Genomic DNA, 26,066 nt, shown 5'->3' with positions numbered 1-26,066 from the left:
TGGTGTGGATGTGCATGGCTATTATCCAAGCACTTGGGAGGCTGAGACAGGAGGGTTGCAAGTTCTATCTCAGACTGGGGAACTTAGCAGTTTCGTGAGACCCTGTCTCAAAAATAAAAGTAACCAGATGTGGTGGCATGTGCCTATAGTGCCAGCACCTGGGAGGCTGAGGAAGGAAGATCTCAAAATTTAAGGCAAGCTTATGCTACAGTGAATTCAGGGCCAGCCTGAACTACTTGTAGCAAGACTGTCAGAAAAATACATAAGTAATTAATAGGTAAAGAAAAAGGGCTAGTGATTTAGCTCAGCAGCATGAGTGCCTGCCTGGTGTGCGTGAGGTCATGAGTTCGATCCTCAGTACCAAAAAAATTTAAAATAACGAACACTGAGTAGTTTAGCACAGTAACTCAGTAAATCCTCAATACCACAAAATAGCAATACCCAAAATGTATGTTTGTTCCTAACAGATTTGTCACTGCCCATGTCACTATTGGTCTTCTTTTCTTTCTTTTTCTTTCTGAGGCAGGGTCTCATTGTGCAGTTCAGCTGGCCTTAAACTCACTTTGTAGTGCAGGCTGGCTTTAAACTGACAGCTATCCTCCTGCCTCAGTTTCCCAAGTGCTGGGATTACAGTCCTGTGCCACCAAGCCTGGCACTATTGGTCCTTTGAAGTGTAACGTCCTCTCTTGGAGTGGTGGCATACACAATTCCAGCATTCAGGAGGCTGAGGCTGGAGGATTGTTGCAAGTTTGAGAGCAGCCTGGGCTACAGAGTGAGCACATGGCCAACCTGAACTGCATAGTGAGACCCTGTCTCAAAAACAAACAAACAAAAAAAATTAACTGGTCCCAAATCAGTTTGCTGTAAGTTAACATATGTATCAAGACTACGGTGGTGCACACTTGTAATGTCCCACTGGAGAGGCTGAGGCAGGAGAATTGTTGATAATTCAAGGGCAGCCTGAACTACATACGAGACACTGTCTCAAAAAAACAATAAATATGTATCAAATTGTGTGGGGATTTAGCTCAGTCACATAAGTGCCTGCCTGGCAAGCATGAGGACATAAATTCAATCCCTGGTACCAAAAAGAAAAAAACCCAAAACATATCAAATTGATTTTGAAGACATGGCAAATCAAAGAGTACAAAATATTTCAATAGTAAACTCTAATAAGTTTAAAAATAATTTGGATGTACTATGTGAAGTAAATTCCATCTGTTTCCTTTTTCTTTTGTTTCCCCACTGGGTTCCAGGGATCAAACTCTGGGCCTTGCACATGCCAGGCTAATACTTTACCAATAAGCTACAACCCAGCCTCCTTGGTTTCTTTTTTAGCAACTGCTACTAGAAAACTTTTCAATTGTATTGTGTGTATGTGACATCCTTCTATAGGACAACAATGGTCTATTATTGTCCTAATAATCTCTTGAAGGTATGGGAAGGGAAGGATAGGGGTCTAAAAAGCATACATATATATAAATTTTAAATATATATATTATATATATATATTTGCCAGGTATGTAGGCACTGTACCATGGAGCTATATCCCAAGCCCTGTAATTTATTGCCTGGCATTGAACTCAATAGGTAGCAGTTAACCTGAGGTGGGGAGGTACTGGAACTTGAACTCAGAATCCTGTGCTTGCCACTGAGCCATATTCCCAGTACTGAGGCTGACTTTGAACTCATGGTGATTTTCCTGCCTCAGCCTTCAAAGTGCTGGAATGGTGCACCACCATGTCCAGCTGGAGGGTATATAATTTCAAATCCTCTTTAAAAATCAACTCCCTGTAGAACCTGGGCAAGTTATACCACCTCAGAGTCTGTTTTTTCATCTGTGAAACAGACATTATATGAATATCTGCATCACCACAAAGTTTTGGGAGAAATGCTGAAGCTCTAGCCAGGTGTAGTGGCACCTGTAATTCCAGCACTTGGAGGCCGAGGCAGGAGGATCACCTTGAATTTGAAGCCAGCCTAGGCTGCATTAGTGAGTTCAAAACCAGCCTGAACTATATAGTGAGACCTGTCTAAAAAAACGCGAATAGTAATAATAGTAACAGTAGTAGTAGCTAAAGCTCTTAGCACTGGGTTGGGCACTTAAGAGATAGTCCATACGAATGAGTGGACACCTTGATTTTATCTGTTTCTGGGTGAGCTCCTCTCTCCCCTGGAAATGGAAATGATCTCTCACCGGCCCCCTTGGAAAATTTAAAACTAGTTGAGAGGGCTGGGTGTACCCAAAGGTTGAATAAATCCAAAGTCACACAACTTGCTAGTGACGTGGACGCATGGAACGCGAAACGAAACTGCTTCTGAACTTGGGTTCATCAGTTTACCTCGGCCGGTAAAGAAAGGGGAAGGTCAGGATTGAGTCTTTTTCACCTTTGGGTGCTCTGCCGCCACACTCAAAATGGCGACTCCAGAGTCTGCACTTAGTCCGCCACACTCAAGATGGCTAGACGCGCTGCGGGCGCTACTTCCGGTTCCGGTTTCCGAGCCGGCGCCTCATTGCAAGAAGCACTGGGCACAGCCATGGCGGATGGTCCTGTGGCGGAGCAATTGCTGCGGCGGTTGGAGGTGGCAGATGGCGGCCTGGACAGCGCGGAGCTGGCGACTCAGCTGGGAGTGGAGCACCAAGCGGTGGTGGGCGCCGTGAAGAGCCTGCAGGCTCTAGGCGAGGTGAGTCAGGCACGTGATGCGGGCGCCTCGCCTTTGCATCTGCACTCCTCCTGCCAGTCTTGTTTTATCTTTTATGTTGCTCTGTTCTGTTCTTTGTGAGATACGGTCTCATTTTGTAGCCCAGGCTGGCTTCGAGCTCGCGGCTACCTACCTGCTTCAGCCTCCCAAGTGTTGGGGTTGCCGGCGTGCGTCACCACGCCAGCCCCCTTTGCCAGACTTGCGTCCAAGTCGGGGTCCCTCAGGCCAGGTTTCAGGTCGTTGCGAGTGGGCCTGCAGTAGAACTTGAAGGCAGGAGCCTGGGGTGCACGCGCGGACGTCAGCGATAAACGTGGCACCATCAGGGCCCGGGAGGTATGTGACAGCGGACGAAGACGCGTCCGCTGCCCGCGCAGAGCTTGCGATCTCGTCGGGAGGAGCAGAATGACCTGCGAGATGGGGCAGTCACAGGGACCAGCGGCCACGGCCGGCCGACTTGGGGTCAGGGAGAGGGCGCGCGGAGATGAAAACTGAGTGGAGGCTGTGCGCTGCGGAATGAAGCGAAGCGAAGCGAAGCGGTGCTCAGTAAGAGCCTGCGAGGTGACAGGTGACAGAGAGCAGCACAGCTGGAATTCAGGGCTTCCCGAGTAGCCTTCTGGCTGACTACCGGGGCGCCAGAGTAGGAGCTGGAGTCAGAAGCTGTGTGTGGGAGAGACCAACAGGCACGGTACTGGAGGTACTGGGGGTGCGGGCCAAGGCTGTGGTGTCTGTTCTGGGAAGCCAGGGCGCACAGCTGGACCTTCCGGCTGAGGCAAGCGAGGTGATGGAGTCAAGAGGACATAGAGGCCTGGAGTGCCCAGAGGCTGGTTCCATGGGCCAGCGTGTGATTTGTCAGGCACCGGTCCTGGGCCCACACTGGGCAAGACACCACCTGTCATCCAATCCTTGCCATGGCCCTAGGGCAGTCACACTGCTGTCATCCTCTATTCCCAGACATAGCAATTGATGTTCGTGGTGATGGCGGTGTGTGCCTGTAATGCCAGCACTTAGAAGGCTGAGGCAGGAGGATGGCCATGAGTTTGAAGTCAGCCTCGCCTACATAGTTCAAGGCCCACCTCATGGTGAAGTACATGGTGAGACCCTGTCTTGAAAACCAAAATAAAGAGTAGATAAATATATATTAAAATGCAAAAAAATTAAAATCAAGGGGCCGGGGATATGGCTCAGTGGTGCAGCATCTGCCTGGCAAGGCCAGGGTCCTGAGTTTGATTCCTGCTACTACAGAATAAATTTTTAAAAAAGGAGAGGAAGGGCTGGGGGTTTAGCTCAGTGGCATAAGTACCTGCCTTGCAAGCAGGCGTTCGTGAGTTCGATCCCCGGTACCAATAAAAAGGAAAAAGACAAAAAAAAAAAAAAAAAAAATGGATTGGAAGCGTAGACTCTGTGGGCCCCACCAACCTGACGTCATTGTGAAGCCTCCGGTTTCTGTTTGTAGTGTGTTCTTCATCTGTGGTCCTACTCTGGCACTGCAGGTGCAGAGATACAAGCGCTTAAAATCTCATGGTTTCAAAGCAACAGTAAAACTCTGTCTAGTTGGGTGTCATGTTGCACACTTGTAGACTCAGCTACTTGAGAGGCTGAAGCAGGAGAATTGCTTGAACCAGGAGTTCTAGATCAGTTGGGTCAACACTAAAACCCCTGCACAAAGCAAGTGGGGAGGGGACATGGATGATGGCTCACCCCAGCCGCCACAGCTCTGAGCCCAGCCTGGACAACTTAACGAGACCTTTACAAAGGTGCTGTGTTCCCCAGGTGTTGTCCTGTGCCCTGTAACTATCTTGGAACTTTTTTTTGTTTTGTGAGACCCCTTGTATGTTGTTCATGCTGTCCTTGAACTCACTACATAGCCCAGGCTGGCCTAGAACTTGAGGTGATCCTCCTGCCTCAGCCTCCCAAAGGCTGGGATTACAATTGTGAACCACCACACCCAGCTCTGGGTTGTCCTTGTTTTCATTAGTCCTTATACCTGAGTGACATGAGGGACCTGGAGGCTGAGCGCCAGAAGCTCGCTCGGATGCAGTGCTGCAGTGCAAAGTCCCTGGCTTAGCCCTGTGTTAAGAGGCACTCGGTTCTGAACCCAGCCCCTGCCGGTCCACTGCCATCCCCAGGTCATCGAGGCTGAGCTTCGTTCCACCAAGCGCTGGGAGCTGACCGCTGAGGGTGAGGAGATCGCCCAGGAGGGCAGCCACGAAGCACGCGTGTTCCGCAGCATTGCCCCCGAGGGCCTCGCCCAGAGTGCGCTCATGGTAGGTGTAAGGGCCTGGGTCGGGGACAGGGGATGGGGACCCAGTGCCGTGCTTACCACAGCCTCCCCCGCAGCAACTGCCCAGCGGGAAAGTGGGCTTCAGCAAGGCCATGTCCAACAAGTGGATCCGTGTGGACAAAAGCGCGGCCGATGGGCCTCGGGTGTTCCGTGTGGTGAGTCCAGGCAGCTGCCCGATGGGTGGGCGGGCAGACAGGAGGACAGGCCCTTATTGTGACTGTCCTGCCAGGTGGAGAAGGTAGAGGACGAGGTGCAGCGGCGGCTCCAGCTGGTCCAGAAGGGCCAGGCTGAAAAGCTGAGCGAGAAGGAAAGGAGCGAGCTCCGGAAGAGAAAGTTGTTGACAGAAGTGTGAGTGACCTGGCCCTTGTACTGCCCTGAGCTGGGGGTGAGAGCAAGCTGCCGGTCTCCTGCCAGTTCAATGTACATCGAAGGCTCAGGCAACCCCAGGGCCTTTGCACTGAGCTGCATCCCCAGCCCTTTTTTGGGACCAAGTCATCCAGGTTGGCTCAGACATGTGACCTTCCTGCCTCAGCCCCCCAGAACTGTCTTCTGGCTGATTTTTTTTCCCCTGAGACAGGGTCTTGCTATGTAGTTGAGGCTGGCCTTGAACTCACTGTGTAGTGGAGGCTGGCCAGGAACTCATGACAGTCCTCCTGCCTCAGTTTCCCAAGTGCTAGGATCACAGGTGTGTGCCACCATGCCTGGTTTCTCACTGATTCTGAAGGCAGCCCATGCCATCAGACCCTTGCCTGTGTGTCACTTCAAAGAGGCTGCCCTGAGCCAGGTGTGGTGGTGGCACACACTTGTCATCCTAGTATTCTGGGAGCCTCAGGCACAGGGTTGCAGATTCAAATGCAACCTGTCCCAAATGTTTGCTGAATGATCATGTGAGTGTAAATAGTGGGAGAGGCAATGGGCACATAAGAGGATCTCAGGTGACCATGCTGGGAACAAACTAAAGCAGTGGTGGGTGGCCATGGGATCAGCATCAAAAGGAAAGCCTGAGGAGGTGACGGCGTGTCCCTTCCTCTTGTGACCACAGGACCCTGAAGACCTACTGGGTAAGCAAGGGCAGTGCCTTCAGCACCAGTGTCTCAAAGCAGGAGACGGAGCTGAGCCCAGAGATGATTTCCAGGTAGCAGCAGCACCTGACCGGGCAGGGACAGGTCGGGGTGCCAGAGAGGTGTGTGCCTTACCCTCTTTCCCCCAACCCCCAAATCCCTGCAGTGGCTCCTGGAGGAACCAGCCCTTCAAACCCTACAACTTCTCAGCACGTGGCGTGCTCCCCGACAGCGGCCACCTGCATCCGCTGCTTAAGGTCCGCTCCCAGTTCCGCCAGATCTTCCTGGAGATGGGGTGAGCTTGGGCCCAGGGGCAGGGTGGGCACGGCAGGGGAGGGGGCAGGCATTCAGGCCGCTTCTCCCCAGGTTCACTGAGATGCCAACCGACAACTTCATCGAGAGCTCCTTCTGGAACTTTGACGCACTCTTCCAGCCACAGCAGCACCCAGCACGGGACCAGCATGACACTTTCTTCCTTCGAGGTGAGACTGGGTGGCTGGCGTTTGCACCTGTGGTGCCTTCCACTGGGAACCGCTGTGTCCTGCAGCTTTAAGGTCAGTGCAGGGCCAGCAGTGTGGCTCAGTGATAAAGCACTTGGCCAGCATGTGGGAGGCCCTGGATTCCTACCCCAGCCCCACACAGAAGTAAACAAGTTAGAGCTGGGAATGGTGGCGGATGCTTATAGTCCCAGTATTTGTGAGGCTGAGGCAGAATGCTCATGAGTTCCAAGATAATCAGATCTATATAGATAGTGTGTTTGAGCCAGCCTGGGCTGTATGGTGAGACTGTGTCTCCAACAAAAACCCTGGCATGGTGGTGGACAGCTGTTAGTACCTGTCTATCAGGAGGCTGAGGCAGGAGGGTTGAAAGTTTGAGGTCAGTCTGAGCAATTCAGTGACATCTTGACTCAAAACAGAAAGGGTTGGGGTATAGCTCAGGGTGAAGAGCCCTAGCCTAGTATGTACAAGGTCCTGGGTTCAAGCCCCAGGGCTGCAAAGACTAAGACTACAAACTCCGCCCGCCTACCCTGTGCCTGAGTTTGATGAAGCCCCTCACACTCTCTTCAGGTGAAGTTCAGTCCACACTGAAGTCATCTGCCTGCCCAGGAAGGCCCATACCCTCGGGACCTGCAAGCCAGTCAGGAACGCAAAGCCCCATATCTTAGTTGCTTTTCTCATTGCTGAGACAAAATACCCCACACTAAAGTGCAAGGCGGAGAGGTTTATTTGACTCACGGTTTGTAAAGGTTCAGTCCATAACAGGCTGGCTTCAAGGCAGGAGCTTGGCAGAGGGCATCGCAGTAGAAAGTGGCTCACAGAGGGCAGAAGGTGGCAAAATAGGGCTGGGGATTTAGCTCAGCGGCATAAGTGCCTGCCTTGCAAGCAGGCAGTTGTGAGTTCGATCCCTGGTACCGATAAAAACGAAAAAGACAAAAAAAAAAAAAAAAGATGGCAAAACAAGGAAGAGACAACCACAGCTCTTCTCCTCCCTTTTATCTTCTCCGGGCTGCTTGGGGCGGGTAACACTCACACCCTTCATCCTAGTGCCCTAGGTTCTGGGGGACATCTAAACACAGCTATAACACCCCACACTTGTTGGTGTAATGCACCTGAGACTTCCTAAGTGCTGATTTTGGTTTTTCCTAGGTGATTTAATATTTTTAATCTAACTGATCATCTGGTATATTCCAAAATAACAAATCAAGGTGGGTGTGCTGATACACACCTGTAATCCCAGCACCCGGGAAGCTGAGGCAGAGTGATCGCCACATGTTCAAGGCCAGCCTTGGCTAGGTAGTGAGTTCAGGCTGGTCCGATGGCAGAGTTCAGAGCTAGCCTGAACTATGTAATAAGACTGTCTCAAAAAAACTAAAAAACAAAACCAAAACTAACAAAATTATTAAATTGTAGTTATTTCATACAATTCAAAGTCAGGCATGGTAGCACACACCTGTCATCCCAGCACTGAGAAGGCTGAGGCAGGAGGATCTTGGCAAGTTCAAGGCCAGCCTGGGTTGCACAGTGAGGTCCTATCAGTTCCCTACGCCAGAAAAACAATCTTTTTTGGCTTAAAGACTAGCTTTTTGTTTTGTTTTAACAGAACTCAAGACTTTGCACTTACCAGGCAGGTGATTATGCTGCTAAGCTATATCCCCAGCCCAAAAAACTAGTTCCAAAATTCAGCACCTAAGCACTCATACACCGAGCAGTGTCACAATATTCCACTAACCAAGAAGTAGTACTATGCCTCCTTTTTATAGTCGGGGAAACCGAGGCACAGAGCGGGAAGTGCCCTCACCCTGGGCCACACAGCGTGCCTATCCAGGGGCCACAATTCACTTGCTGTCAGGATTTCACCCTGGATGACAGTTTCTTTCTGGCGGGATGGGATGGGACAGGGTCTGACTGCATAGTCCAGGCCAGCTTTGGACTTGACGCGGTCCTCCTGCCTCAGCCGCTGGCATGCTGGGTCCCAGGCATGGGCACCGTGCCTGGCTTGGAAAGGGTGTGCGGGTTATCCCGACCGAAGAGGGGTGCTGAGCACCCTACGAGTCCTGCCCTCTTCATGCAGACCCCGCAGAGGCCCTGCAGCTTCCCACGGACTATGTGCACCGGGTCAAGCGGACCCACGCGCAGGGCGGCTACGGCTCTCAGGGGTGAGGCAGGCTCAGGCCTTGGGGCCGGGAGGGAGGCGGTGAGGCCCGGGCCACGCAGCCCAGCCTTCACTTCCCCTCCAAGGTACAAGTACAGCTGGCGCCTGGACGAAGCCCGGAAGAACGTGCTGCGCACACACACCACAGCGGCCAGCGCACGCGCCCTCTACCGGCTGGCACAGAAGGTGCTGCTGGCGGGACGGGGAGGGCGGGGCCGCCTAGGAGGGGCTTGCACCCCTCTGGCGTGCCCATCCCTACCTGCTGTGCCCCCAGAAGCCCTTCACGCCAGTCAAGTACTTTTCCATCGATCGCGTGTTCCGCAACGAGACGCTGGACGCCACGCACCTGGCCGAGTTCCACCAGATCGAAGGCGTGGTGGCTGACCACGGGCTTACGCTAGGCCACCTCATGGGTGTCCTGCGCGAATTCTTCAGCAAGCTGGGTGAGTGGCCTGCCGGGCCAGGAGTGGGTGGCGGCGGTGGGGAGGGCAGGGCTCGGCTCGGTCACCTCCTGGGTCCCACAGGAATCACCCAGCTGCGTTTCAAGCCGACCTATAACCCCTACACGGAGCCCAGCATGGAGGTGTTCAGCTACCACCAGGGTGAGCACAGAGGACATTCTCCTCCACCTCCTGCCCCGCACCCTGGCACCCCACATGCAGGGTCAGCCCCATGCACCGCCTCTGTCCCTGCTGCAGGCCTGAAGAAGTGGGTGGAGGTCGGGAACTCCGGGCTCTTCCGCCCCGAGATGCTGCTGCCCATGGGACTCCCCGAGAATGTGTCTGTCATCGCCTGGGGCCTCTCCCTGGAGCGGTGAGTGGGGTGGAAAGGGGGCACCGGCTGGCAGCTCCTTTTATTCACTCAGTCACTCACCTGGTCAGCATCCAGCCTTTCTGGCACCAGGGCGGTTTCCTAGGAAGCAGTTTTCACCAGTAGGTGCAGTGGTTTAGCAATAGATCATCCTAAAGTGGTGCATCCTCCATCTCACATTGCCAGCAGCTTTAGCTCGTATGAGAACCTATGCCAGGCGTGGTGGTACAAGCCTGTCGTCCCAGCACGCAGAAGGCTGAGGCAGGAGGATCTCCACAAGTTCACGTCTAAACCTAGACTACACAATAAAACTGTCTCAAAAAACCTAAAAAGAGAGTTTGATTCTGGCCTGATGGGAGCTGGAGCTCAGGCCCTCATTTGAGTAACAGGAGCCACAGGAAGGACTGGTTGGAGGTACAGAGAAAGCTGCACCTCCCAGCTTACTGCCCCTCATGCGATGTGTCCCAGACCCAGTGATTGGCTTTCAGCAGGAAGTGCCACTCACACCTGCCATGTGCTGTGCACTTTGCCAGCCCTCACTGCGTCCTTGGGTTGGGGTCCTGGGCCGCAGGAGCATGACAGGTCCAAGAAATGAGCAGAGCATAGGGAGCACTAGCAAGGACAGAGGACTGCAGTGGTCAGGGGGGCTTCCTGGAAGAGATGGCACCAGGGTGACTAAGCCTGCCTGGGGAGGGGCGCTGCAGGCCAGGGCAAGCCAGGGCTAAGCCCTGGGGGCTGGAAGGGGACTGGAAGGGCACGGGTGTTTGGAGACTAGAGAGGGTGAAGATGGTGAGGACGGTAGCTGCCAGGACGGAGGCGCTGGTCACTGCGGGGTGGCAGGGCTGCCGTATGTCTTCAAGGAGGGCGGAGGGCTGGAGAGATGTCGGTGGGGGGGGGAGCCTGAGCCCAACAGGGGTTAAGCTGTATCCCCACCTCCCCAGCCCGACCATGATCAAGTACGGCATCAACAACATCCGGGAGCTGGTGGGCCACAAGGTGAACCTACAGATGGTCTACGACAGCCCCCTGTGCCGCCTGGACACAGAGCCCAGGCCCCAGAAGACACAGGCAGCCGCCTGACCCTGGCCGTCCTGCCGTCATGTGCGCCCCTCGTGTTTGTGAGGCCTCTGTGAGGCCACTCTGCCAGGACCCGGGTCCCGGGGGGGAAGCAAGCGACATAATAAAGCACACAGTAGTCCTCATCTGCTGCCTTTCCTTGGGGCTCCTGTGGAGTCCCCCAGCTCCCCAAGTGGCTTGATGGGGTAGGCAGTGGGTGATAGATTCTTGGGAGTGCAGGTGCTGGGTCCAGGGGTCAGGGATCTTCAGAGCCAGGCCTCTAGCAAGGGCTGTTCTAGTTGGGTTTTTTCTGAGACAGTCTTGTCATAAGTAGTTCGTCTGGGCTTGAATTCCTGGTAATCCTGCCTCAGCCTCCTGAGTGCTGAGATGACAGGTGTGTACCACCATGCTCACCTGGTCCAGCCATTCGTCAGACTGTGTCCCCAGCCACACTTGAACTAGAGTACATCTTGACGTGTACATGGTAGGAAAGGTTAAATCTGGACTCTTCTAGGTGTGGTGGTGTACACTTGTCATCCCAGCACTCAGGAGGCAGAGGTAGGAGGATCACAAGTGACTACATAATGAGTTTTCTAGAGCATCGTGAACTACGGAGTGAAGCTCTCTGCGGGGGAGGGTAGGGGAGGTTGGACAAGGTGAGGAATCGTTGCTGTCCTCCTCACAAGGACTGTGTGACAGCCCCACCTTCTTCCCAGTCAACTGAAGCAAAGCCTTAAAAGCTTTGTATTGAGCAGTCCCGGCCTGTTGGACTTTACCCAACCCAGCCTTGTCTGGTCCCTGTTCTGCTGCTGGGCACCTCCCAACGAATGTCTCAGGGCCTTTGCACACATTCAGATCTTTTCACCTCTGTGTGTTTTTGTTGCTGGAGCCCACAGGAGACATGTACTGTACCACTGAGCAACATCCCATGCCCTTCATCCTCTGAAGGTGAAATCTCCTTGTGTTGTGCAGCCTGGCTTGGAAGTGCTGAGCTCAAGTGATCCTCCTGGCTCAGCCTTCCAAGTGGCCGGGACTGCCGGCCTCCGCCCCCCTCTTGTTCTTGTTTTGAATTGGTCATTCCCATGTTCGAAGTCAGTGTTACTAAACGATGCCACACCATACGTTTCACTTTGCTTTCAGAGAGCTACACTTGGAATGCACAAGCACCTTTATGAGGGAAAGTTCGGTCAAAATCGGGAGTCAGAATTTGAGAGGGAGTCCAGAGGCTGAGGCAGGAAGATCACAAGTGCAAGGCCAGCCTGGGCTTACTTCAAAACACAGACTGAAATCAGCATTTTTTTTTTGGGGGGGGGGTCTTTTTTGACATGGCTTCACCATGCAGTTCAGGCTGGCCTTACGCTCAGTTTGTAGCTCAAGCTGGCCTGGAACTCACAATTCTCCTGCCTTAGCCTCCTGAGTGCAGGATGATAGGCCTGTGCCATCACACCCGGCTGCAATGAGCATTTTGATGGGAAAAAGTTACCCAGACAGAGCAGCTGGACTGAGAGCTCCAGAACGAATAGACGGAAACAGTGCCCAGCGCCTGTGGTCATAAGTCACTAGGCGCACAAGCAGTGCCTGCCTAGCCCTGGGCCGTGCTGGCTGCGCATGCGCAGCCTCTGGGTCCTATCCTTGGCCTTTGTTCCGCGGGGCGTGGCCCGGAGCACGTGTTGCAGCACGTGCAGCGGGTAGGCTCTGCACATGCGCAGAAGGCGCGACCGCAAGGCGGGAAAAGATGGAGCAACTCGAAGTACGTGGGGTTGGTTCCCTTTGTGCGGGCAGCGGGCGGGCGGGGGCAAGGGCAGCTGCCCTGCTGGACTTTCCCCCCTACCTGAACCTGACCACTTCCCCGACCATCGGGCTCCCTCGCGTCCCACCTGCCTTTGCTTTCCTGAGAGACGGACCCTGACTGACTGACTGACTGATTGACTGACGCGGGGTTTGCGCCTCCGCGATGCCCACAGGTGGACCTGCCATGCGCAGAGGCCAGCGACCCCGCGGCCCCGGCCGCGGCGGAAGGCTTGGAGCCTCAGAGATCCGCGGACCGAGGTGCCGCCCAGGGAGCCGGCGGGGGCCCGGCCAGGTGAGCTTCGCCTGCCTCGGCTGCTGCGGGGCCGCGGCAGGGGACTGGGTGGGTGCCTCCCCCAGGCCCAGGGTGGCCGGGATGTCCTCCGTGCCGGGGGCGGGGTGCGGGGGCCCGAGTGCTGGGGGCCAGGCCGTGAGCCGCTCCCGCGGTGGGGCGGCGCGTGCGCAGTGGCCGGTTCTCAGCACGGGTTCGGGGCTTCTCCCCCTAAAGGCACCTGCGCAGGGCCTCCCATACAGTGCTGGGGGTGAGACCAGGACCTTCTCCCTGTACTACATCCAAGCCTTTCCTTGGCCTTCTTTTTGGTCTTTTTTGAGGCAGGGTTTCATTATATGGTTCAGGCTGGTCTTGAGCTCACTTTGTAGCCCAGATTGGCCTCGAACTTACAACGATCTTCATGCCTCAGCCTCCCGAGTGGTGAGATGAGAGTCGCGCACCATTGCGCCTGGCTTACATCTAATTTGGGGTATCCAGGAGATCTTAGAGACAATCCCTGGCGGACGTGCCAAGCTAGAGACAGAATGAGGAGTGGCTCGCACGGGGCCCTGAGGACTCCAGCTGCTAAGCCAGCCTTCCCTGTCTCTCTGAGCCCTTGAGGGCAGAGCTGGTGGGGTGCTTTCCAGTTCACTGCTGGCAGGTGGTGGCCAGAGGAAGAGAGGAGATGGCTGAAGCCTAATCATTTGCTGCAGATAGCACGCTTAGACCCAAATCTGTGTGACCAAGCGACCCAGACACTGCAGATCATGTAGAGATTGCAAAGAGCACTCCAAGCGCGTTGGCCAGAAACCAGTTGGGTTAAATCTGTGTGGGCCTGGTTAATAAACTCAGCAACAGCCTCTCCACCACATGATTAAAATGTTAACACATTTCAGGGGTGAAAAGAGGAGGGCAGAAGGTGGCTCACCAGCTTCAGCTCAGACTCTGCCTTCCTGGCAGTGTCGGATTCCTCCTCCTGTTTAATCAGCTGCCCCTCCTGGGCCCGAGACACTGGAGGTCAGAAGTGGTTGGCGCGGGTTGTTTGTGTATCTGTCTGAGGCCACTCTGGGAGGGCCCAGCAGCAGGTGGCACTGCCGCACACGCCTGCCAATCACAGCTTTACCTGGAGCGAACAGATGGGCTCTTCATTGACTGAGACCTGTTTCCTCGGGCCCCCTGCCAGCCTGGGTCCTGCTAGGGAACGAGGCCCTAGTCTTCAAAGCTGAATCAGGGACACCTTGACAGGACAGGCAGAATAGATGAGTGAGGCGAGGTGTTCACGACCCCCACCCCACACAGGCCACACACTCGGAGTGGAGGGTCCAGCTCACTTCCATTCCCTGGCATCACCCCAGAAGCCAGCCAGGGAGCTGGGGAAGCCAACGGAGAGAACATTGCCCATTTCGTTTATTAAAGCTAATCGGTGAATGCAGGCCAAGGGAAGCCTGTAATTCATTAGCATCCTGATTAGTATGCAGCTGCTGAGTATTAAGAAAAATGAAATTGGGGCCACAGGTATAGCTTAGCGGCATAGCATCTGCTTGGCAAGTGCAAGGTCGTGAGTTCAATCCCCAGTAACAGGAAAAAAAAAAAAAAAATCGAAAGGCCCAAATCCACAAAGGAAAGGTCAAAGGTCAGAAAATTAAAGAACCTCTTACCAGACATCTGACACCTGTCCCACCAGACATCAGCCTGTCCCACCACAAAATTGGAATAGGTGAATTCAACTGATTTTTTTCACCATATGTATAGCTGACATGAAAACTTCATTGCTGGGTGTGGTGGTACACATCTGTAATCCCAACTCTCTGGGAGACTAAGGCAGGAGGATTGCTGTGAGTTTGAGGCCAGTCTGGGTTACAAAGTGAGTCCAAGGCCAACCCGAACTGCATAGCAAGACCCTGTCTCAAAAGACCAAAACAAAAAGCCCTTCCAGCTTCATCCCTGGAACCTTAGGAGGAGTGTCTCCCAGCTGCTAGCAGCTGAAGCAGGTTGTGAACAGTGACACCAACCAAAATGCCTGGTGATACCACTGCTTTCAGCTTCTGAGTCTCAAACTCCAGGGGAGTTTGCCTCTGCAGACTGTGGGTGCAGGACTGTGAGAACCAGCTCCCCTGTCCATTCACTTAGATACTTGACAGACAGTTCTGAAACCTCTGGGGCATTGCAAAGCACGAGGGGTAGCTCCAGATATTTTGGTTTTTGAGACAAGTCCTTGCCACGTAGCCCAGGCTGGCCTCCAACTCTCAGTGATCCTCCTGCCTCAGCCTCCTAAGTGCTGGGATGGCAGGAGCTGCACATGTTGCTTCATCGTGAAGAAGGTAGAAAGGGACAGAAAAACCTGTTGGGTTTAGGGAAACCATGAAAGGTCCTGGATAGCTGGAGGTGCAGGCACATCAGGAGACACTAAGGCCCTGTCCCTGGGTGGCCTTGTGTCCTGGTCCGAGGGGTTTGCACTCCATCTGTGGCTGCTAGGGTTTTACTTGAGGCTGTCCTGTGGGTCGAGGAGATTGGGTCACAGTTCCAGAGGTCCTCAGGGCTCTGGAGAGGAATGTCAAGGGTGGACCTGCAAGGGATGAGAGACCAGAGGAAGAGAAGGAGGTAGAAATGAGGACACCATGACTCAGCATGCAAAGGGACAGAGGAGACATCTCAGGTGATGGCCTGTTTCTTCTGTCATTCATGGGAAGGAGGGCAGCCACAGTCAGGTGGCTGTTGACATACAGAGGCAAAGTTCGGGATAGGTTTGGAGACCCCTGCTGAAGGTAGAAGCCTGTGTCATCCGGAGTGTGAGAGGGTTGTAGTGGTCAGTTCGGTGTCGCCAGGTGCAGGAGGTAATGAAGGCCCCGGGTCATTCCTTTATTCCACACATACTTCCTGGTCCTCCCTGAATGGAGACACTGGAGGCCGAGGGTGGGTCAGATGGGAGCCCAGCCTCCCGGTGCTGTGCGCGTTGTCCAGGACAGAGCCTTCTGGAGCACCAGCACTGGCAAGGGGAACTGTCAGGCCAGGCAGGCTTGAGGAGGCCCTTAGAGACTGACAGGCCAGGCCAGAGGAGGACTGGGCTGGTGGAGAGCCCAAGGGCGGGGAGTGATGGTGTCAAGGGCAGTGAGCAGAGGCTAAGCACCAGGAATCCACTGGGTCCCCAGGGCCACAGCATCCTCCAGTCAAGCTCCCGAGTGTGGAACAATAGAAAGTGCTCAGTCATAGGGGGAAGCTGGGGCTCAGGGGAGGGAGTGATAGGAAAGGGGGCCGCAGCCCCCCAGAAGTGGGCATGGACTGCAAGTGGGTAGAGTGGTTCTGGAGGGCTCAAGGCCACCTTACTGTCCCAGTCTTCCTAGCTTCCCATGCCATTCTCATTGCATACCTCATGGCTGTTCCTGTGTGTGCGTGCGCGCACGCACACACACACACACACAAACACACACCAGGGATGGAGCACCAGGGCCTTGACACATGGTAGGCAAGCACTCTGCCACTGAGCTACACCCTCACTCCTTTTCACTTTTGGGATGGGTGTCTTGGTAAGTGGCCCGTGCTGGCCTCAAACTTGGGATCTAGCCACCTCACCCTTCTAAGTAGCTGGGGTGGTGCATGTGCCACTGCACTGGTCACAGCTGTTCTCACAGAAGCTTCAACCGTGTTCTCCATGTGTATCCAGATGGTGCAAACATCTGCACACGCAGCAGTGCCAGCGCTGAATTAGCCCCCTCCCCTCCTTGCTCACCCCTGGGAGGAAGGGCTAGTGCAGGTAGAAGCCGCTCAGCAGATTTTTGTCTCACGCTACATATCTGTTTGCAGAAATGCTCAGGGAGCCGTGTGTTGTTTCTTTGCGTGTTTTTCCAGCTGGCCGGTGGGCTGGGCTACAGCACATCTGTCTCTTTTGGGGTGCTTTCCCGTCCTGACACATTAGGCACAGCTGTCTGCCTAGGAGGGTGATGAACTTGCATTCTTGTGTGGAGCCAGGATAGAAGCGGAGTGGGCAGGACAGTCATTCCACACACGGTGTGGGCCCGGGTGCCAGAGGGAGGGTGGGGGGAGATGGGACACGGAGCTCATCAGGAAGCAGGCACAGAGGCCCGAGGCAAGGAAAGGGTGTGTGTGTGTGTGTGTGTGTGTGTGTGTTTTCCATCAAGAAACAGGACAGGACAGTGGCCACAGCCTGAGGCCTGGAGCTGCCTTCCAGGAGAACTCTCCCCGCCCAGGCTCCCAGTCCTCCCAGTCCTGGAGTTTCATGGCCTGTTTGTTCTGAGCTGGCATGTAGCAGTAAGGTCAGCTGGGATGAGAGCCAGGGAAAAGGTTCCTGGAGAAGGCGTCCACTGGCGACCACGTAGAGCTGGGTGCCACTCAGAGGCCAGCATGGGCCAGGCCTGGGCTCCGTGCCCAGCACCTCCCGAAAAGGCTTCACTACAGTGCACAGCTGAGTCCTAGTTTCTGTTTAAAATGGAAGCTGCCCTGGCCAAGCACTGTGTGCAGACTCCTAGTCTTTAATGCTCTTTATCCCATTGTTTCCCTCACTGCAGATCAAGGAGCTACACACCCTCACCTGCTTCACTCATTTTAGTTTTTCAGAGAGCTGTTGCTTTTCCACCCTCCTTCCCTGGCTGGCACAGTGTTTCTTCACTGGGTTACGTAATTACAGTGTCATGTACAGTGTGGGACAAATACAACTTCATATTTTTTTTAAAAACTGTATCTATATACTTTTTTCTTTGGTATATACTTTTTCATATGGTGCTAAGACATAAACACAGGGCCTCACAAATGCCAGGCAAGTGCTCCACCTCTGAGCCACATCCCCAGCCTGAAATCCAGCTCCCGATAGCATCTACCTCACGTGATGGGGTCAGGCACCCCAGCCTAGGTCTCTGTGTGGCATCACCCCCTGGGTGTAGGAAGGATGCAGCAGCTGACACCGAGGTCATTTAAGAAAGTGTCTGTACCACACTATTTTTTTCAAATCCATTTTATGTCAAACAGAAAAAAATTTCAAGATGTTTATCCGGGCAGCAACGGTACACACTGCGCTTTTACCCAGAGCACGAGATATCTGTGTTCAGTTGTCCAGTCAGCACCAACACAAACCTCTCTTCAGTGACCTCAGAGAAATCAGTAGTGTAACTGTCTGAACGTTTTTATATATACACACACATACATGCATCATTTCTTTCAGCTTCTCACGCTAGTGAGATGATACAGTGTCCACACACGCGCACTGTGCTACTTTTACAGGTTAGGGTCATCCCAAATGCTTAGGAACAGAAATGTTTTGGATACTGGAATAGTTGCAAAAATCCGAATCCCAAAATCCTAAATACAAAATGCTCTGAAATCCAAAACTCCAACACTCAAAAAGTTTTCAATTTTGGGCAAGCATGTTGATCCATGCCTTAACGTCAGCACTGGGGAGGCTCGGATAGGAAGACAGGAGGACTGTGAGGTGAGGGCCAGCCTAGGTACTTAGTGAGACCCTGCCTTAAAAAAAAAAGGTAGCTGTGGGCCTAGGGTTTAGCTCAGCAGCACAAGTGCCTGCCTGGTAAGCGCAAGGGCCAGAGTCCAATCCTCAGTACAAAAAAAAAAAAAAGGTAGCTTGGGGCTGGGGATTTAGCTCAGCGGCATAAGTGCCTGCCTTGCAAGCAGGCAGTCTTGAGTTCGATCCCACAAAAAAAAAAAAAAAAAAAAATGTATCTTCTGAGTTTGGAGTTTCAGATTTTTAGGTTACAGGTGTTCAGCCTGTGCTTTTTTTTTTTTCTTTTTTTTTTTTTTTTTTGCTTCCTCCTGTGGTCCCGGGGTCAGACTGAGGCACATGCGTGCTTAGCAAGCGCTGCATCACTGCACCACACACTCAGCCCTTTCTGCTGTTGCAGTCAGGCTGGCCCAGAACTTGCAGCCTCTACCTCAACATCCTAAGGAGCTGGGATACAAGCGCTGGCCACTACCCAGCTTGTCCTATTCATGTCTGTTTCAAAGAAGCAAGTTGGGGTCATAAAACACGGGGGCCTTGGGGTGGAATCGACCTTTTTGTTCTGGAATTTTGAGCATCTTTGGTTTGTGCCTCTGGGTCTGTTTTCTCCATTATAAAGCGATGGTAACACACTCAGCACTCTAGGAAGCTGAGGCAGAAATAGGAAGCTGAGACAGAAAATCACGAGTAATGCAGCCTGGGCATCTTGGTGGGAAGCTGTCACAATAAGAAGACTTAAAAAGCAGCTGGGAATGTAGTGCAGTGTAGAGGCCCTGGTTGATCCCCAGTACGGCCCCCAGACACACACACTGTTAGGGTGCTACCCTCATGCCTGAGGGCATGACTGTGGCATTTCAGGACAGCTGGCGTCCTACAGCTTTGTCAGTTAAGTCAGCCCCGGGGTGTGTGCACTGGGGCTAGATCCAGGGTGCCCGCACTGGGCGCTTGGTCTACCATTGGGCCACACCCTGCCCCGCAGTGGCCACTCTCGGAGTCCGGTGTTTCCTGTACTTTCAGAAGTCAGATTCCTAGCCCTTGTTCCTCCACCTCCAGTGCCAGCCACCAGCTGCCAGCACTGGAGGGGAAAGCAGGACTCTACCTTTCTTCTCTGGATTCGAGCATTGACATTTTGAAGAAGAGAGCCCAGGACCTGATTGAAAACATCAATGAGAACAGACAGAAGGACCATGCACTCATGACCAACTTCAGAGACAGCCTCAAGATGAAGGTACAGAGTGCCGGGTAGCGAGGGGGTGCGGCTGGGTATCTTATTCCAGGCACTGCACCAGGCAGGGCATACAGCATCTCATTTCACTCTTCAGCGCTAGGGAAACTGGACTCATTTCACAGATGGGCAAACTGAGGTTCAGCTGGGCATGGTGGCACACACCTTGAGTCCCAGCACTCGGAAGGCTAAAGCGGAGGATCTTAGAATCCCAGGGCTCAGGAGCCTGAGGCAGACAGATGAGCAGGAGCTGGGGCCAGCCTGCGCTACCTAGTAGGACCCCATCTCAACTGAACAACAAATATACCAGTGAAGCTTCAGAAATAAACCAGCTGGGCCGGGCTGCAACTCAGTGGAAGAGAGCTTCTCTAGCAAGCAGGAGGCCCTGGTTCTACCCTCAGCACTAAAACATATTGATTTAAGTTAGTTTTTTTTTTTAACGGTACCAGGGATCAAACTCACGACCACCTGCTTGCAAGGCAGGTGCTTATGCCGCTGAGCTAAATCCCCAGCTCGATTTAAGTCAGTTTTTAAAAAGAGAAAAGGGTGCACTATGTGTGGGATCCAGGCCGAGGAACCGAAGTCCATCTGCAGAACCCAGCTGCTTACTTCCTCCAGGGCAGCGGGGTGACCATGCTGCCTTTTGATGGCCATGTGTGCTCTGGAGATGGCCAACTCCGTGACAGGAGTTGGCCCTTCAGCACACCTAGGGTTTCTGTCTAACAAGACTGTTATTAGTTATGGGCAACTCTAGAATTAATAGCTGTGCTTGGTGTCTCTTGAGAATGTAGTCAGCAAGAAAAATAAAATTTAAAAAGAGCTGGGTGTAATCCTAAGCACTCACTCGGGAGCCTGAGGCAGGAGGGTCACTGAGTGTTTTTTTGAGACAGGGTCTCACTATGCAGTTCAGGCTGGCCTTGGGCTCACTTTGTAGCCCAGGCTGGTCTCAAACTTGCAACAATCCTCCTGCCTCAGCCTCCTGAGTGCTGGGATGACAGCCATCACACCTGCCCATTAACTTTATTTTTTTGGTATGGGGGATCAAACTCACCATCTCGAACTTAACAGACAGGCACGTACACCACTGAGTTAAATCCCTGGCCTGGAGGCTGAAAATTTAAGGCCAGCCTCAACCACAGAGATCCTATCTCAAAAAATAAGTGAGAATAGAGACTATAGTCAGCAGAGCCCTGGGTCAGAACTTTTTTATCTGCATGTGGAAACTGCAGATAACAAGAGCCAAAGGTATGTATTTGCATATTGGTTCTAATCTAAGGAAAAATACTTCATGAGCTCACAGGCACTTCTGCCTGCAATCACCACTTCCACAGGAGGAACTGTTGCCGTCTCAGCTCCACTAGGTGCAGTTGGTGACACCCAAATGGCCGCCAATTACTCTCTGCAGGTCTCGGACCTGACGGAAAAGTTAGAAGACAGGATGTACCAGGCCTACAGCCAGCACAGCAAGGTCATTCAGGACCGGCTGCAGGAGTTCACCCTCAAGATGACGCAGATCAGCCACCTGGAGACAGAGCTCAAGCAAGCGTGCCGCACCGTGGAGACCGTGTACAGGGACCTGTGTGTGCCCCCTGAGGTAGGGACATCGCTCAGGGAGGCCTTGTGACGGCTCGGCTGTCAGTGAGCTGGGGCAGGAAGCAGGGCTGTTCGAGCTCACTGCCCACCCAGTTCCGAGGCAACTCCTCACCCAAGGGGCCCTGATGCCCCACCAGGTGGTACACCGGAGCAGACCGGTCACTTCCCATGGAGGCAGTCTGCTGTGACAACAGACAGCGTGGCCCCGGCCTGAGCCCAGCAGGCTGGGCTGCCCCGCAGGACCTAGGAGGGACCCAGCCTGAGGTTCAGACCGGAGCCAGAATATGCCAGTGAGAAGCCCCCACCTGACTCCAGGGGCTAGGCCAGGCTCACCCGTTTTCCCCCGAGAAGAACCCGAGGCCCCTTTTTCCAGGTTCCCGTAACTGCAGTCCCACACTGCCAGTCAGACCCGCAAGCGCTTTATTTTTCCCTCTCCTGCATGCCGCCCTGCACAGATAGTTAAGGACATGGTGAGCTATGACCAGGTCACCCGCTCTCCCTGCAGCAAGAGAGCTAAAAGTGGACGGGAAGCCTTGGTAGGGAGTCCCCTCACCCTTTTTCCAAGGAGCCTCTGAACGCCCTCCCAAGAGAGCTGCTGGTGTTCACTGGTCGACGCCCCTCACTTCCACCTTGGAAGTCAGGTCATCCACCACCTCTGCTCAGCCTGGACCACGCGGGGCCAGGGTCCAGCAGGGCGTCCCCCTGTAGGCAGCTCTGGCATAAGCCGGTTCACTTGCCCGATGCAAATGCCTGGATTCCTGTGATTGCCCGTCCAAGGATCAGCGCATGGATGTCAGCCGTACCTGGACAGGACAACACAGGTCAGCCTGGACCTTTCACAGCCCACAGCTTGCTACTGACACCCATCTCCATGTCTCCCAGGCCACCACTCTGGAAGAGCCAACCTATAAAGACGTGGAATGCTGACCGACGCCAGGAGTCACCTCCTGGCCACAGCTTCCCTCCAAGGTTCAGAGCCACCTGTAGGCCCCCCTAGACTGTGCCCTATGGTTCCAGACGCAAGCGCAAGAGCAACTAGACCCCAAGCCCCACACCCCATACAGCAGGCACAGGCCCCACGTGGCCCGGCCTTGGCCTGCAAGCTGATTAAACACCTGATCTGCAGCTTGGCTTGTTTCCTTCCCTAGCGGTGACAGCCGGGTCCCCACTGGGGGTCCCTACCTCCCCTCACCTGTCCTGTGCTTCCCCTGCTGCCGGGAGGCCTCTTCAGTCAGGTGATTACCCCACCCGCCCCTCCACTGCAGGAGACCTCGGGCCTGTCTTTGGGATCACTGCCACTTTTGGGCCCCTGCCCCTCGGTGCTGCTGCATGTCCTGTGCAACGCCTGACAAAAATGTGGGTCTGGCGAGGTCCAGCCCAGGCCCAGAACCGTGGTCTCTGAACAGAGCCACACCCTCAGGCTCTCTATAACTTGTATTTTGAGACAGGACCTCACTAAACCGTCCAGGCCAGGCTGACCCTGCAATCCTCCTGCCTCAGCCAACCACAGGGCTGAGATCACAGGTGTCCCCTGCTGGCTGTACTTCTTGTCTGTTCGAGACAGGGTTTCGCTAAGTAGCCTAGGCTGACCTCAAACTCACAGAGATGCTCCTGCCTCAGCCCCCCAGTGCTGGGGTGCAGGTGTGTGCCACTAAGCCCAGCATTTTGATTATCTTCCGTGCCTGTCTGTCTGTCTATGTCTGCCCACTAAGCCAGGGGTCCAGGCCCTAGTAGGAAGCACTGCACACCCACCATCCCTTTCATTGGTAAATGGATGGGGTTGCCCCGCACCACTCTCTGCCGGGTGTCCACCAGCCTGACGGGAGTCCTGTCCCCCTCTGGGCAGTGCTTGGCAAGCAGCCTGGGGTTGCGGCCTCTCTGTGCCCACCTTCGTATGTGTTCACAGTCTCCAGGTTCATGACGTGCCGGATCACGTGGTACTCATCCAGGATGCCGTTGCCGCCCAGCATATCCCGGGCCTGGCGCGCAATGTCCAGGGCTTTCCCGCAGTTGTTCCTCTTGAGCAGGGAGATCATCTCAGGGGTGGCCCTGGGAGTGGGGCACACACCCTGAGCAAACCTGGCTGGGCTGATCCTCAGTGCCTCCCAGCCCCTCAGTGGGCCCGAGGTCAGGTCCAGACAAGCGCCCAGCCCCACTGTGCCCTGACCTGTCCTGGTCCTTGAGGCGGCCCAGCCGCAGGCAGGCCTGGAGCCCCAGCGTGATCTCAGTCAGCATGTCTGCCAGCTTCTTCTGGATTAGCTGGTTCCTGGCCAAGGGGGCGCCAAACTGGACCCTGGTGGGGGGTGGGGAGAAGGCTGCAGGGAGGGGAGGGAAGGAAAAAAAGGAACCCAGCCCAGCCCCCACCCCACTGCCCAGGAAGCCTTCAGAGCTGCCCTGGCCCTCCTGGGACGGATTCGCCAGCCACCTCCCAGGGCAGGGGCTGGGACCCGGGGGCAGTGGCCCCACTCACCTGTCCAGGGTATATTGCCGGGCCGTGTGCAGGCAGAACTCGGCAGCTCCCAGCACGCCCCACGTGATGCCATAGCGGGCGTTGTTGAGGCAGCCAAAGGCGCTCTGCAGGGTTGAGGGGCTCAGTCCCTCTTTGGAGCCATGAGCAGCCCACACAGAACCAACCCACCCGGGTTTTACTGTGGTGCCAGATGTGGGACCTATAGCTACGCACAAATGCTCTGCCGCTGAGAACCTCCAGGTCTGTTTGTTCTGATTTCTACTCATTTCTGTTTTATTCCATTCTTTCCTCTCTCGGTTCTGAGGCAAGGTCTCACTGACTCCCAGGCTGGCCTCCAACTTGCCATCCCCCTACCTCAGCCTCCGGGGAGGCTGCACATGGACAGACCCAGTTCAGATGTGGGGAAGCCTCCGGCCAGGTGGCCAGCTCTGTGACTCATCCCAGGCCCTGGTGCCAGGGCTCAGGCACGCCCTCTCTCCCTGCTGGCTTCTGTCTATTTTTGTGGTACTGGGGATCAAACTCAGGGATGTTCTACCACCGAGCTGCACTCTAGGGCACTGAGGCACAGTCTCTAGAATTTTACCTGTTCGGTGGCCAGGATTCTTGGCCTGCCTACTTGCCCTGGACTTGCACACAGTGCTACCCACCCGGTGTCTGCATTTAGTTCTCAGATCTGGGCAGAAAGATGCCCATGAACACATGCTGGGGAACCCTGGGAGCCGTGACTCAGGATCCCAGCAGACACTGACCGACAGGCCGACCGCATTGGGCAGCACGTTCTCCTCTGGCACCTCCACGCTGTCCATGACGATCATGCCCGTGGCTGAGGTCCGCAGGGAGAATTTGCCCTCTATCTTAGGGGCTGAGAGGCCCGGCATCCCCTTCTCCAGCAGGAAGCCCCGAACTCGGGCATCCTCACACCGTGCCCACACTAGAAACAGGTCGGCCACCGGCGAGTTACTGATCCTGGGGGTGGGCAGTCGGTGAGGGCATTGCTGGCTGCTGCCTGCCCACCCACTGCCCGCCCGCCGGCCACCAGCTCCTTACCAGCTCTTGGTTCCATTGAGGGTGTAGCTCTTGCCTGCTGGGTTGTGGCAGGCCCTGGTCTCCATGCCGCTGGGGTCACTCCCGTGGTTGGGCTCTGTGAGCCCAAAGCAGCCCAGAAGCTCCCCCTTGGCTGGAGGAACAATACATGGTACCCAGGTCAGGGCCCCCTGGGAGTGGCCTGGCCGAAGGACAGCTGTGCAGCCTCTGACCCCAGCTGCAGGGGTGATAGCTGTGAGGCCACGGCCAGCCCGAACAGCACAGAGACAGGGCAAGCGGGTCTCAGAAAAACAAAGCACGGCCCACAGCCACTCACCCAGCCGGGGTAAGTATTTCTGCCGCTGCTCCTCGCTGCCATAGGCGTAGATTGGGTACATGACCAGGGAGGATTGTACACTCATCAAGGAACGGTAGCCACTGTCCACCCGCTCCAGCTCCCGGGCCAAGAGCCCGTAGGCCACGGAGGAGACCCCGGCACAGCCGTACCCTGCGGGCCCAGAGGGCACGGGAGGGAGCCAGCCGGGGCACCAGAGAGCAGGCCGGCAGCCCCATGCGCCTGCAGCCGCTGACCCCCTCCACAGACTGGACCCTGCTCAGGGCGGGGCGGGGCAGGACGGGCGGGGGGGGGGGCTCCTCCGGGCGCAGCGTGCGGCCCTACCTTTGATCGTGGGGCCCAGAACGCCCAGCTCGCCCATCTCCGCGACCATCTCCCGGTGAAACACTGCGGGGGGGGGGGGAGCGGCTGGGGCTAGGTCCGGCCGGCCTGGGTCCCAGCCCGCCCGCGACCCGCGGCCGCACCTGCGTTGCGGTTAGCCATCAGGACGCGTGGCATGAGCCGCTCCTGGCAGTAGCCGCGGAAGGTGTCCCTGATGAGGACCTCGTCCGCCGTTAGCTGCTCCTCCAGGCCCAGCGGGTCACGCCAGTCGAACTCGGGACGCGGGGCTGGCCGGGAGCGGGACGAGGTCACTACCGCCCAGATCGGCGCCCCGACCGGGGCTCACGCGGCGAGGGCGGCCCCTCTGCAGTCTCGCCCCTCTGCCCTGCGACCCGGCGCGGCGCGACCTGGGGTGCGCCCACCGTGGTCCGCCCCGCAGCCCGGAAAGGCCGCCCCGAGCCTCCGAGCCCCGCGCCTCTCCCCGCCCTCGCGCTGACCCGTGGGCGCCGCTGCCGAGCCCCATGCGCGCCGGACGCGCAGATGGGGCCCGCGGCTCAGCAACCGCGCGGCGACGTTTCTCAGGGCCATGCGGGCAGAGAGGCTGTGGGCGACGCGACCACGGTGACCTGGCGGAACAGGACGGCGTCGGGGCCAAGCGCCTCCGCCCGGCGCCGTACGCAGCTCAAAGTCCACTGTGCAAGAAAGAAGGCGGTGGCCTCAGCCACGGGCGGGCGGAGCGGGGAGAGAACGGTGCTTCTCATTGGTTCCTTTCGAATCCCGGCGCCTGGTGATTGGTATTTAAAAGGACTATGGCAGCTAGGCCGATGCAGGCGTGTGCGCCGAGGCGGAAGTACGTTAGCCCCTTTAAGAAGCTGAACCGAAAAGGGGCGGCAAGCGAATGCCTTAATCCGATTGGCTAGATATATCTCTGCCCTGATTGGCCCTAAAAGGGGCTTGTCCGGCTCTTGGTTAGATAGTTGCAGAGGGTGTGTG

General features: G+C 55.4%; 3 protein-coding genes across 4 annotated transcripts; 2 read left to right on the top strand and 1 right to left on the bottom strand.

Moving 5' to 3' along the window:
- The first annotated feature begins 2,500 nt into the window (after positions 1-2,500).
- Farsa (phenylalanyl-tRNA synthetase subunit alpha) lies at positions 2,501-10,709 on the top strand. Of its 2 annotated transcripts, none has more exons than XM_003468356.5 (13): positions 2,501-2,685; positions 4,830-4,967; positions 5,041-5,139; positions 5,214-5,332; positions 6,027-6,119; positions 6,212-6,340; positions 6,412-6,527; positions 8,617-8,701; positions 8,784-8,883; positions 8,972-9,140; positions 9,222-9,299; positions 9,396-9,510; positions 10,449-10,709. In XM_003468356.5, the coding sequence occupies exons 1-13, from the start codon at positions 2,539-2,541 to the stop codon at positions 10,585-10,587; spliced, it is 1,527 nt and encodes a 508-aa protein (XP_003468404.1). In that variant the 5' UTR covers positions 2,501-2,538; the 3' UTR covers positions 10,588-10,709. The 2 variants fall into 2 exon arrangements, with proteins under 2 accessions (XP_003468404.1, XP_063084500.1); XM_063228430.1 differs by lacking the exon at positions 2,501-2,685 and adding an exon at positions 3,765-3,794.
- A 1,510-nt stretch (positions 10,710-12,219) lies between these two features.
- Syce2 (synaptonemal complex central element protein 2) lies at positions 12,220-22,024 on the top strand. Its single transcript, XM_063228443.1, has 5 exons — positions 12,220-12,313; positions 12,528-12,646; positions 19,140-19,314; positions 20,717-20,905; positions 21,787-22,024. Exons 1-5 carry the CDS (start codon positions 12,299-12,301, stop codon positions 21,829-21,831), a joined length of 543 nt encoding a protein of 180 aa, XP_063084513.1. The 5' UTR covers positions 12,220-12,298; the 3' UTR covers positions 21,832-22,024.
- On the bottom strand, positions 21,308-25,774 carry Gcdh (glutaryl-CoA dehydrogenase). Its single transcript, XM_063228431.1, has 10 exons — positions 25,571-25,774; positions 25,217-25,360; positions 25,077-25,139; positions 24,735-24,905; positions 24,422-24,551; positions 24,124-24,340; positions 23,375-23,478; positions 23,072-23,197; positions 22,793-22,953; positions 21,308-21,707 (listed from the first exon to the last, which is right to left on the bottom strand). Exons 1-10 carry the CDS (start codon positions 25,659-25,661, stop codon positions 21,634-21,636), a joined length of 1,281 nt encoding a protein of 426 aa, XP_063084501.1. The 5' UTR covers positions 25,662-25,774; the 3' UTR covers positions 21,308-21,633.
- Positions 25,775-26,066: the final 292 nt, after the last annotated feature.

This window comes from Cavia porcellus, unplaced genomic scaffold, assembly GCF_034190915.1.
Source record: "Cavia porcellus strain 051 isolate PalLab524CR breed Dunkin Hartley unplaced genomic scaffold, mCavPor4.1 scaffold_17, whole genome shotgun sequence".
Lineage (NCBI taxonomy): Eukaryota > Metazoa > Chordata > Mammalia > Rodentia > Caviidae > Cavia > Cavia porcellus.
Note: the sequence above shows the minus strand (reverse complement) of the source record. Positions and strands in the feature narration are given on the sequence as shown.

Bases quoted from the DNA above. Each gene is read 5' to 3' on its own strand.
- Farsa (XM_003468356.5), top strand. From the start codon at position 2,539: ATGGCGGATGGTCCTGTGGCGGAGCAATTGCTGCGGCGGTTGGAGGTG. The intron at 2,686-4,829 runs GTGAGTCAGGCA...TGCCATCCCCAG, and splicing joins GCCTGCAGGCTCTAGGCGAG to GTCATCGAGGCTGAGCTTCG. The intron at 9,511-10,448 runs GTGAGTGGGGTG...CCACCTCCCCAG, and splicing joins TGGGGCCTCTCCCTGGAGCG to CCCGACCATGATCAAGTACG.
- Syce2 (XM_063228443.1), top strand. The intron at 19,315-20,716 runs GTACAGAGTGCC...TACTCTCTGCAG, and splicing joins GAGACAGCCTCAAGATGAAG to GTCTCGGACCTGACGGAAAA. The intron at 20,906-21,786 runs GTAGGGACATCG...CATGTCTCCCAG, and splicing joins ACCTGTGTGTGCCCCCTGAG to GCCACCACTCTGGAAGAGCC.
- Gcdh (XM_063228431.1), bottom strand. From the start codon at position 25,661: ATGGCCCTGAGAAACGTCGCCGCGCGGTTGCTGAGCCGCGGGCCCCAT. The intron at 24,552-24,734 runs GTGAGTGGCTGT...TTGTTCCTCCAG, and splicing joins GAAATACTTACCCCGGCTGG to CCAAGGGGGAGCTTCTGGGC. The intron at 22,954-23,071 runs GTCAGGGCACAG...CCCCACTCCCAG, and splicing joins CGCCTCAAGGACCAGGACAG to GGCCACCCCTGAGATGATCT.